This window comes from Lissotriton vulgaris, chromosome 6 (genome assembly GCF_964263255.1).
Source record: "Lissotriton vulgaris chromosome 6, aLisVul1.2, whole genome shotgun sequence".
NCBI classification, from domain to species: domain Eukaryota; kingdom Metazoa; phylum Chordata; class Amphibia; order Caudata; family Salamandridae; genus Lissotriton; species Lissotriton vulgaris.
In genome coordinates this window covers 1451701092-1451713929 of record NC_141694.1, presented here as the reverse complement: position 1 = coordinate 1451713929, position 12838 = coordinate 1451701092, and the positions used below count along the sequence as shown (strand labels likewise).

The 12838-nt window shown below is 44.1% G+C and overlaps 1 protein-coding gene across 1 annotated transcript in view; it reads left to right on the top strand.

Moving 5' to 3' along the window:
- PNO1 (partner of NOB1 homolog) overlaps positions 1-12025 on the top strand; it is an 87474-nt gene extending 75449 nt beyond the window's left edge. The window contains exons 6-7 of the mRNA XM_086927582.1: positions 11276-11346; positions 11729-12025. Coding sequence (XP_086783708.1) covers positions 11276-11346; positions 11729-11796 — 139 coding nt within the window. The 3' untranslated portion in view covers positions 11797-12025. The remainder of the gene's footprint in view (positions 1-11275; positions 11347-11728) is intronic.
- The last annotated feature ends 813 nt before the right edge of the window (positions 12026-12838 follow it).

The window sequence follows — 12838 nt, the reverse complement described above, 5'->3', positions numbered from 1 at the left end:
AAACAACTAGGTAACGCTCTGGCTACCGGATCTAATGTTGATGAAAAATACGCACAAGGGCGTTGTTTATCACCAAATTTCTGTGTCAGAACACTCAACGCGCAACCTTCTCTTTCGTGAACGTAGAGCGTGAATGGCTTGCTGTAATCAGGTGTACCTAATACAGGAGCTGAACACAATGCTTTTCGTAATTCAGTAAAACTCTCTTGGCATTCATCAGACCATGGCACCGGACTTGGAACATTTTTCCCAGTCAAAGCTACCAACGGTTTTGCTAAAAGAGAAAAATTTGGGATCCACTGCCTACAGTAAGAGGTAATACCTAGGAAGGCACGTACTTCTCTCTGTGTGCGTGGAACACTCATCTGCGTAATTGCTTTTATTCTTTCTGGGGTCAACTTCCTTCCCTCCTTTGACAAGAGGTGACCTAGGTAGGTTACTTCTTGGCAGCAGTATTGCATCTTGGAAGGAGACACCTTATGATTCAAATTGGACAAATGATGCAATAACGAAATCGTAGCTGCTTTGCAAGTTTCCTTGTCATCGGCAGCCACTAAAAGATCGTCTACGTATTGTACTAGGGCAGAATCTGGAGGAAGGACAAAAGAATCTAGCTGACTTTTTAAAGCTTGACTATAAATGGATGGACTTTCACAATAGCCTTGTGGAGCGCGTTTAAATCTGAAACTGCGACCTCCTAGACAGAAGCCGAAAATATCCCTACTCTCTTCGGCTATCGGAATGCTAAAGAAAGCATTCTTTAGGTCTATAACTGAGAACCATGTAGCTGTAGCAGGTATCAATGTTAACAAGGCAGTAATGTCTGGCACTACAGGAAACTGCGGAATTACAATCTTATTAACTTCTCTAAGGTCTATTACAAACCTATAAACTGGAGGTTTTGTAGGGTCAGTTCGCTTCAGAATCGGTAATACAGGACTGTTACAGACATTTCCTCTAGTTTCTTCAACTACACCCTTCTTGATCAAGTCTTGCACAATCAATAAAAGTGCACGCTCACCTTCACTCGATATTTTATACTGGGGAATTCTTGGAAATTTCACATTTGCTTTCAAAGTCACTACATATGGTGGAATTTCTAGGAGACCTACATCATTAGGACCAGTCGCCCAAAGAGAATCAGGGAGTGAACGGAGCTCCGGCGGGAGTGCGTCCATTGACAAGTACATCGGAGAGGTGATGTTTTTACCCAGTGTAAGCTGTACTCCTTCTGGAGAGCAGTACAATGTCGCATATAGTCGTTTTAACAAATCTAAACCAAGCAGATTTTTATTACAACCTGTCGTCAAAATCAGGGGTGCTTTCAATTGGCACGGTCCAACAGAAATAGACAAAGGACCAGATATCGGATTGTACACAGGGGCGCCTGAAAAACCTACGGAAACATTTGTTGAGCCAGACAAAGGTGCGCCAGGGAGTTTCGCATGCATGATAGAACTTTTTGCGGCACCAGTATCCAACAGAAACGGTTCGACTACACCTGATGTTGCTACTGCGACATAAGGCCCACTCTGATCCACTGGAACTGATACTACTCCCTCTCTCTGTCCATGGCTGTCCTAGTACCCATTTTGTTGAAAACCCTCTTCTACTTCACAATAATCTTCAACAAGATATTGCTGAGATCTATTTTGCTGAACAGATTGTCCATTTCGTTGATCAAAGTGATTGGATGGACGATCATTAGTTTGTGGAGGCATAGCACCTCGTCCTCGTCCTCTAGAATTCTGCACAAAACCACCACGACTTCTCTGAGCTGCTGTTGCATTATTTTGCGCTAAGATCGGACATTCATTTTTATAGTGACCCTCTTTCTTGCAGTACGCGCATTGATTCCATTGATATTGAGGTCTTGATGTACTATAATCTGTCCTTTGGTATGAGTTCTGCTGTGTATTAGTCTGGTTCGTGCGAGGCGGATACGCCTGCTGCAAAAGAACTTTAGTTTTTAAATCTTTCGTTTTCTTTTCTGATTTTTCCTTTTCCTCTTTATCTCTATTTTCGTAGTACTGTGCAGTCGCAAGTATTTGCGCTGTCGTAGATACAGCCCACGCACTTTCTGAGTCTTTTAATTTATTGCATAATTCAGGTAACAAATTATGCACAAATTTATCGACAAACAATCTTTGTCCTCCTTCTGTACTCATGTCCTGGCCACTATGATCCACAAAAGTCTCTTCGAACCTCGTGAAGAAGTCCGAGACACTTTCGTCTTTCTTTTGCCTACATGCTGACAACTTGTCCCAATTAACACGCAATGCTGGCATCAGAGTCTTCATTAGATCAATTATTCTACCTGGTAGATTAGCGATCAAAGGTTCGGGTTTCGCACCACCTATTTGTTGACCATCTGCTGCAGTGATAGCTGCCCAATCACCACCTAAAGCAGCCTGATGATCCTCTCTACGGATTTTAGCCCACACTGGTTGCGGAACTACGTTACCAAATAACATATCAATGTCGGCTAAGTTCATTATACAAGCCTCAACTGTCTGTGTTAATTCCTTGTAATATCCGGCTGGATTCTTACGCGGATCTGGCAAGGCCTGCTTCACTGCTAACACTTCTGCTCGTTTCCATGGAATGTGTATCCACACTCGTTGGAACTGCGCTGGAGCACCTGCAATACCAGCATTATCATCACGTGGCACTGCTTCGCGCCAGATCGGAGGAACTTCCCTCATAGGATATTGGCGACTTAGCTTCATTTTACCTTTCTCTAAATCTCTCGGAGAACGAAGAGATGGATCATTCCTAAAACTTAAAATGAGTTCCATCGCTTGCTTTATTTTCTCACCCACTATCATTCCAGCAGCAAACTCCTTTTGAACCCTAATTAAATCTTCCAAATCTGATTCGACATCGTCTTGTTCTATCTCTTCACGTAACAACGAGCACATCTCATCAAAGACGTATCGTTGCGTTGGTTCTCCCCACTGCATAAATGTGTCTAACACATCTCTCGTACTATATCTTCTACCCTTCGAAATCCATCTGAGAGCCGTGGAGTCTAAAACTCCCCGTTCCTCAGTACTAGGAAGCTGACTCCGTCTCTGTACAGAGTCAGGAGTAGGAGTCTTAATCAGAGTTTTATATATAGGAGACAGCATATTAGTAACTGAATCAGTGATTCTTCGACGAACAGAAAGTGGAGTTAGTACACTTGCAGACATAGAGAATGCAGTGGAGGTAGGAATAGATGAGGAAGCAGTAGGAGTATCGAGGAAAATAGCTTCTGGAGCAGTAGGTACAGAGGTAGGTATAAGAGTTGGTAGTGTAGGAAGAGGAGGAGCTGTAGGAACATTTACATTCACCACAGGAAGTACAGGAACTTGGTTCTGAGGGACAGGAGCAGGAGCACCAGGTTGTCCAGCAACCGGCAATTGAACATTCGGGACGAGCGGAGCCGTAGCACCTTGTGCATACGGTGGAGGTGACCGTAACAGATAAGACAGCAGAGGATCGTTTTCGGAGTCCTCCAGTATCTTAGCCATTTTCGATGGCAAGGCAGGATAGCACTTGTCAATCGCTAGGTTATGCTCTCTAATGGCTACATCTATGACCTTTTCACACTCGTTAGCTTGCAACTGTTTAGTCGCTTGCTCTAGAGTTAACCCTTCTTGTTCTTTCTGTTCTTTCTTCAACCTTTTCATTTCTCTCTGTTTGGATTCTTTCCGCCAGTAACGGAAGGAATCAAACATTGCCGGCCGGGCTTTCTTCTTGAACAATTTCGCTTCTAAATTGTCGAGAATCTCTTGCTCAAAACTACCATGCAGTGGCCAACTAAGGACACCATCCTTCTTACAATAGCGGACCCATATCTCATTATAAGTTATAGGACCCACGCCATACTTACAATATAAATCATATAGGGGAGTCCCAATCGGAGGAACCAGACAAGAGTCCTCCAATCGCGAGTCACTGTTGCAACTAAAACAAGACAACATTTTCCGACTTACCATTTTCAGTCCGGAACAAAAACAAACAAAACACGGAACAAATATGTGCACTCGAACCAAGAACTTAGGCCTACCAAAACGAACTGATGTATCGATACCCAAAACTAGACCAAATAGATTATCGTAACTAAAACAACCAATGATAATCTAACAAAACCAAACCAAACCAAGAACCGATCAAGGATTTTTAACAATCCTCACAAAGTAACCAGCTAGCTATCACTAAATACTTAACTGAGTCACTGAAGACGTCACCAAGGAGAAACCCGTCACGTTTCGCCGTACTAAGGACTGCACCACTTCGGGTCCAAGACAGGGCGACGGTCAAGGCAACGGCCCACTGCAGCCGTCCTGAACGGGAAACCCTCGTGGAAGAGAACTTTGGGCCACTTTTGCGATATGCCGGGATCGATGAAGTGGGGCGCCTCCCTCAGGAATCTTCACACGAAGCCTCTCGAACTCTTCAGGCTTTTGGACCGGTACCGAATGACGTCGCCCCACGTTGGGCGCCAATTGGAGTTCTGGACTTTTTTGGTTCCGTCCAGAGGTGTCAGGGTACAACACCCAAAGACCCCGGAGTTCCACCTGCCTTGGTGCACAAATGAACAGAAACACGGGCTTCTCGATGGTGGCGTCAAAGACCAAAGGTTTATTACTGCAGGGACACAGAAGTCACAGAATCTACACACGGGCAGAGACTAGGAGCCTGTTCGATTTGTACAAAGTGGGTTGCTCCTTATATACTAAAAATTGTGCTCTAGGCAAATATTTCACATGTCGGTACATTCCCAAACCTTTGTGTCTCTAAACAATAAATATTTGACGTTACACAGGAACCGTCGATAAAATCTGATACCAAACATCTACGAAGAGGGGTTCCCACTAGTTCATCACAATCCCCTGTCAATATTGCATTCAGGACCCGGACCGCCTCATCGTAAAGTTCGTTACCTCCCCCTAATAAAGATTCAGAAAGAAAGAAACAGAGCCAGGTGTGGAAGATAGAAAAGTGGGATAAGGGATGTTTGTGGGTCGTAAATGGGCAAGGCTACCGGCTTCGGCCGCCTAATCATGATCAGGTACAATGGACACGAAGACCAGTTTGGCAAGACTGGCCTCGGGCAGAGGAGGCAGCCTTTGTCGAGTCATGCAGCTACAGCGTGATCTGGTTTAAGGTGCACGTGTCATGTAAGAGGTGAATCTCCGGCTAAGGCTACGTGTCCTTAATCAAAGTGGAGTGAATGAAATGATCAGAGGCTATTGCATATGTGAGGGCAAGGAAACACAAAATGGCGGCCATGATCTAAGATGGATGCCGTGGGTATATCAGAAATATGTCAATGGAAGGAGTGCTCTTGCTCGTAGCGTAGCGAAAACACTAGGATATACTAAATGGATCATTTGCGGTTCACTGATACCAATATTAGGTATTTTCGACAAACTTGAAAACACGGGTTCAAGTCGTCACGGAACCGTCACGGAACCTCACGGAACCTCAGGGAAGAGAGAGCACTAGTCTGCCTCCTTACCACTTCCTGGATTCTGCTCACTGCAATCTGGGGCACATGTAGGCTGCAGCTCACAAGATGAAGCACTATGCATCGACCAAGGCTTGTTTCACTAATAACCTGCATACAGGTGGGTAGCAAGCGAGGTTAACCCAAGCAAAAATTACAGTAATAGGGAGTATTATATCTGCAGTTTCACAACCGACAATCCCAGTCCCACAATCACTTGAGAGTTCTGATCTACAATGGGTCGAGTATACTGAAGGGTCTACATGGAGGATACTCGAGCGGACAGAAGTCCCAGTGGTCAAGAGATGCCTGCAGCCAGTAGGAAGCATCAAGAAAATCTACCATCTCCAGTCTTTAAACGGCATGTGGTCCAGCACCATCCAGAGGTTGGCTACTTAAGGAGCTCTCATTTTAGACCTTCATGACCATCTATTTGGCTGTCTGAGATATCTATTTCTGCTTGTCACAGCAAACTATAACTTACTAATGGTATTCTCTGTTTTAAAAAAATAGCTAGGAAAGGTAATTTAACGTATTGTTGATGTTTGTGTGATTTACATGTTAAAATGTACTTTTTGCAATTTTGCAACTTTTTGCAACATTTGTGGTTTACGAGATAGTAGCAATACAACTTCTATTGTTTATCACTCCCAAAGAATAAAATCAATTTTGCAAAAAATGTTCTTTCTTTTTGGCAGTCATTAAAGTTAGCTGTACCATCCCCACATTGATGCCCGTGCCACTCATGACCCAATTTACCCATCTGCAATCGTGGGGGAGGAAACCCCTCTATGCGGTTTCCACAGGGCAATCAAGAGTTGCTCTTCATCAGGTGGATGGATCTCCGTCGTTTCTTCATATGCGTTCAAGCACCGGACAACACAATTTAGGAGAATCTGCTAAAGCTGGGTAAGAAATTACTCTTCTCTGCGATTTAGTCCTCTACTAACCGTAAAAGATACCCCTTGCAGGGAAAATACTCTACCTGCAATATCCAAGGCTCTAACATCCGAGAGCCTACAGTATGACATCCGGCACAGTAACATGCAAACTTAGCAAAAAGCTCTTTACGGGGCAAAAACAATTCGGCTCCCAGGAAAGAAAGAGATTAAGGACTTGGTTGACGTCCCAAAGAGATGAATACCGCAGCTCAGGTGGCAAAGATAACTGAATTCCCAGCAACAGTTTCCATACAAAAAGATGTTCTCCCACAGGGAAACCATCTATCGGCACATGATCTGCCGATATCGCAGAACAAAAAGTATTGATATTCCGATAGGCCAAACCCTCTGAGGAAAGCTCTGACAAAATATTGAGTATTTGGACTATGTCTAAATCCACGGGATCCAGCCTTGATATGCTCCTACCCATCCATCTCATCCAGGCCGATATGTATCGCTTGACCATGCTGTCGGTCCAAGCCTTGGACAAAAGGATCTCCGCCTGCCTCAAAGGTACTGGGATTTTCCATCTATGCCTATAATTAACTACACCATGAGGCAGAGCGAACCATCCATCACCATCCAGTGTGGCAGAAGGCTCTGATCGAGGGGAAGATTCAGAAGTGAGGGGGAGTAGGATTGGAGAATCATAAAGTTCCATCAGAACTGGGAACCAAACTTGCGACCTCTATAGGGGGAGTCACCAAACCCCCCTCCCAGATAATTGAGATGACGCACCACGGAAACATTGTCCATTTTTAGAAGGACGCAAGACTAAATGCGGTCCTTGGTCTTGCAGCGGACTGCGAAGCACCAAACAGTTAATGTGTAAGCTCTATTGTTATGTGACCTGTGTTCTCGGGTGGAGAGCTCCCCACAACAATCTGCCAAGCCTACTTTGCTGGCGTCGACTGTATAATCCTCTCTGGGCTGGAACCGAAGATTGCCCTCCCGTTCCAGGCCTCCATGTGGGATAGCAACCATTGGATCTCTTCACGTGTCTACTCTGACAAGAGCACCAATTGGGAATAAGTGAATCCCTTCCTTAGATGATGGGCCTTGAGGTGTTGCAGTGCCTGATTGCGTAGATGCCCCCCCCCCCCCAAACCCCGTAGTAACCCCCTCCCCCATAAACATCGCTGGAATTGAGATTGAGGATGACGGGAGGCCCACTATCTTAGCTATCGTGCTTAAAGAAGGGTATGGTCTGGAAAGGTTCTGTCTCAACTTGTGACAAATCTGTGCCATCTTCCAGGATGGTAGACGCAAGGACGCCGCCGAGTCTATCACAAACCCCAGGAACTCCGTCGTCTGAAAAGGGTGCCAAAGAGACTTTCTCTCGCTGATCACAAACCCCAGCTCCTCAAAGAGATTGACCACCGTCTGCAATCGCAAGGATATTATTCTGGGGCATAGATTCGTAATGAGCATGTCGTCCAAGTAAATCATGAGTAAGGATCCCGGTTTTCAATTTTTATGGATTTTTACAGCTAAATACAGGCAGAAAGCAATCGTTTTTCTGTCTGCATTTATTTTAAGAGAGGATAAATGCAGAAAATTGTGCTTCTTTTAAGTGACAATGAATTATAGCCCAACAGCTGATCAGATGAACAGCATGGGAAGTTAAAAAAACAGGATGAAATTTCTGTAAATAATGGTATATGTCAACATACATTTGTGGTATAATGCTAATATTTACCAGTGGATGTATTATGTAATATTTGGCAGCTTAAATAGCTAAAACACTACAGACATCAAAGAAGGACTGAGTGTCTATCAGTTAAATACATATGGAAATGTACAGTTTTACAACTTCTTTTATCCGTAAAACACTAAATAAATATGGATAAATACAGATCAAAAGGCCAAAAAATAAATACGGATAAATACAGACGGAAATAAAAAATAAATACCATAAAAAGGGAGCCCTAATCATGAGTCTCATCCCCTGCGTGCGAAGGTGCTCTACTGCAGGTTTGAGAACCTTCATAAAGCACAAATGTTCTGATGACAGGCACAAGGGGAGTGTAATGAATTTGTACGTCCGGGCCCTCCAACAAAAGTGGATAAATCTGCAATGGGGCTGACAGATTGGAACAGTCAGATAGGCATTCTTTAGGTCTAGTCGCACCATTTCATTCAATGGTTGGAGCACATCCTGCAGACGATGGGTCCCTTCCATCTTTAAGTAGTGATACACCAACCATTAGTTGAACTCACTGAGGTTGATCACCGGTTGCTGGGTCCCATCACGCTCGTCAACCAAGATGATGATGCTTATGAAGCCGGAAGGGTGAGGAGTAGTATGGTATATCGCCCCTTTGTCAAGGAGGGCCTTGGCGTCTATGAGAGCGTTCTGTGATGTGGAAAACCTTATCAAGCGGGTCCTGTCTTGGAGACCCATAGAACTCTATCTGGATACCTTGAACAGTCTGCAGGACCCATGCAACTGTCGTGAGAGATACCCACCAGTGGAAAACTGAGGCCAGATGACCCCCTGCCCTTGGAAAGGAAGAAGGGTTAACAGTCACACTTATTGGAAGACCTGGAGGCCTGTCCTCTGGAGCGGTCTCTGCTAGGATAGAAGTTCAGGAACCTGGCTTAATCCGGATACTGTCCGCAACCGAAGCCTTGCCCCCGGGAGAGGGGTGGAGAAGAGAAGCGGCCGGCTGAGCAGTCCCTACCACGGCACGGCCAGTGGCGGGTGGAAGATCTGCTTAATAGAAATTTAGGCCTTGTCAAGGGTGAAAAAATGTCCACAAACTTCCCTAGTTCCTTTGTAAAGGGATTACCAAAGAGGCCCCAAGGCCACCATTCCACACCTCTGAGGATGCCATGTCGCCCAACTTAGGGTCCACCTTGATGAGCAGGGAGCGGCGATGCTCCGTAGAAAGGGCATAGTTGGTGTTACCTAAAAAGATTGTGGCTCTTTGGGCAAAGCCTGAGAGGGCCTCAGGGGAAACCGGAGGACCTGAAACATTGGCCTCTTCTGCCATAGCCAAGATTTTAGTCAGTGCCCCTAAAATTTCCAGGAGTTTGTCCTGGCACGAGCGCCAGGAACGGTTGATCCCTTTCTTGGGATCTTTGATGAACTTTGCTAAGAAAGTTGGCTATACTTGTAGCAATTTTGGGGCTAAGGGCTACCTCCCCCTCCAGTGATGGTCTGGGGCATTCCGCACCCAATGACTGCATGCTTCCTTTTGCAGAGGCTTACGGAGCCAGCCCGCAACCTGCTGTACTACCTTAGTTACTGAAGTCCATTCTGCAGAGCGCGGGTGGACTATATTATCATGGTCCAACATGTCCGACATTGTGTTGGTAGGGGGTTGCATGGAGGTGCCATTGGCAGCTGGAGGGTGTCAAGGCCGCAAGGGGCCCTACTCTTCGTCCGAGTCCCCGTGGGAATCGTCATCTTCCCAACATCTGGTGAAACAGGTGGATTGCAGTCCAGCTGTTCGTCAGCCAGTCCCAGTACACAAGCGGGGAGCTGAGTGTGGGATAGAAAATCCCACTTGAGGTGCAGAAAAACGTCCTGATTGACCCAGTTTTCTTTTGTTTTGGGCGAGAGCACCCAGGCTCTGGAGTGCTCGGAGAGTGAGACATCTGGGCATAGTCATCAAAGATCTGCCTGTACAGGCGTTGTTCAGCCGGGCCGGGGCCTTCGCCTCTGCCCTATGGATGGAGGCAAGCACTGCCTCATAGAAATAGTCGTCCCAGGGTAGGAAGGACAAAGCCTCCTCCTCGACGCACACACTCTTGGACGACTGCATAGCCTCCAGGGGAGAGTTCGATATGGCGACAGATGGAACTGTCCAGTGTGGCACTGGGAGTTGCAGTATATATTTTGGGAGACCGGAGGTCGCCAGTCAGTGAGGGTCGAGGCCTTGAGGACACACACACCTAAAAATATATGAAGGGGGCCGCGATTGAGGATCACACCTCAATCGCCGCCCTCGGCCTTCAAAAGTAATACCTTACCGCCACGCAAGGAGTGCAGGGACACTCCTGCGGCCAGAATAGGCAACAAAACCTGTAAATATGAGATAATTTAGGGCAAATGTACACAAACCCCAAATCATAGCAATTAGTATTGGCAAATCTCAGGTAACATGGAGAAAAACGGAAGTAAAACTTGTCTGCGGCTGCTAGCAGCAAAGAAAAGAGGCTGTATGGACAATGACAATGTACTATGTTATGACTGCCACTACGTTATTGGTGGTTGTAGACTCTAGTTGCCTTTAGGGAATGTTAGTTTTCTATTCTAAGCTAATGTAAATATGGCTACAGTGAATTTTATAATACGTGAAGTAACCTTTATAAATCATAATCCTAGTCTCTGGTCCTGACATACAATTAGTGATGGCTGTTCCTAAATTCTGTTCCTGTTGTGTCTGCATTCCTTGCATCGCTCCTAAGCTCCTTTGGCAACAGTAGCATTTTCCATTTTCTGGGCATTGCACTTAGAAATGTTTATCTGTTATACATTAAAACCATGTTTCTGTATACTGGATCATGTTGGTGTACCAATTTGGGACTACGGAATCACAACTTTTGTAATGATTTTGGGGGTTTTTGTGTGAATTTCTTGGCTAAACCAATTTAAACATATAATAAGTGGGTATTGTAGTAAGATATTTTGGAATCTAGAGTATAAATGTTTTGTTTTAAAATTGAGATTTTTTCCCAAGAAAAGGAGCAATAACTGCGCTTGAGAAGTTGAAGAAAATGTAACTGGTATTTTTTGTCTTTTGTGTAATTGATGATGGCTTTTAGTGATCTGATATTTATCCAAATTTTGCTTTATTTTCCTGACTTGTCTTTCTTTTCTATCCTTCAGGAAGGTTCACATTCTCGGATCCTTTCAGAATATCAAGATGGCCCGAACAGCTATTTGTAACCTTATCCTAGGTAAGAGGTACTAAGTTTAAATGAACTATTTAAGACTTGTATGCCAAGTGTATGACCAGCTGATGGATAAGTGTGAATGTTTGTGATCTATAGTTCCTAAATGGACGCAACACTATAGAACTTGCCATTTAGTGATAGAAAAGTGACCTAGTGGAAAGATGCTTTGGCAACTGGGGCGAATCAGATTGCTCTGAAGTTGCTTTGATTTTGAATTGCCCCAGTTAACTGATTCTGTTGCCTGGTACTTTCTTCATGGTTAATACACATGTAAATAAAAATCTAATAATTCTCTCATTGCTTTGCCTTTAAAATCTGGAATATGTTGTTTTTATTTATACCCTGAGCTGGACCTGCATAATTAATTCTGTGCTTCTGTTCACAGGAAGTCCTCCATCTAAGGTATATGGCAACATCAGGGCTGTTGCGAGCCGAGCGGCAGAACGTTTTTGAGCAGAATGTTACGGTCTGCTTTTAAAGTTTTGATGTGAGGTTGAAGACATTGTGAAATGAGGTTATACACAACATTTGTGCATAGACTTTTCTGCATCATGCTGCCACTCAAAGGTATTACTGCAACTTCAAAATAAGGCTGCATTTGCAGTCTATTGTTCAGGCTTTGTCTGGTTTATATTGAACATTCAGGACCTCAAACTGGTATTTAATAAAATTTCTAGTAATATATTCAGAGATATGCATCGACAACCCAGTTAATCAACTCTGTGGTAAATGTATCTTCCTATCCGTTTTGACAAAAATTGTAAAAGGGTGGGGAACATTAACATCTGCAAGGGTATTACTTGTGTCCAAGACATATTGCTGTGCAATTATGAAGCTAATAAATGTCATCTTTAAAAAAATCTTGCTTCTTTTAATTTTTTTCTGGTGCTAAGCATTTTGTAAGTATGATTGAGATTAGAAATGTTATATTGCAATTGTAAAAATGTTAACCACATATTTAAAGGCAAGCATTATGTAAGAACATTTGGTAGAAAATTTATCGTGCCACAGAGCTAAGTCCTACAATAGTTTTTTCCCCATAATAATTAGCCCTGTTATTAAACAATATATACTGTTAAAAGATCAAATTAGCCAAGGGTCTGGTTTGTCTGGGAAGAAAGATGGCTGCCTAAGATAACGGCTCCACTCTTGACTGGAATATCTGAATAAATCTCTGCATTCACTAGTCTGCTTTCTTGACATTAAGTGCCGGGATGCACTTTTAAGATTCCTCTCCACAAGCAGTCTACCTTAAATAGCCTAGAAAATGCACTATTTAAGTGCCTTTGCAAGAACTGGATGCCGGGCACAGCTAAGTTTTAGAATAAAGGTGGAGATATTGGGAGGTGTGCCTATTGTGCATTGTATAGATTAGGAGCCTCAGTTACTCAAAACTCAGCGATGCATCTACCACACAAGTATGCAAATAGATCGCTATCGCAGAAACCTTACAAATGTTGCCTCCTTGAATTGTTATAAGAAAGATGATGCAGGC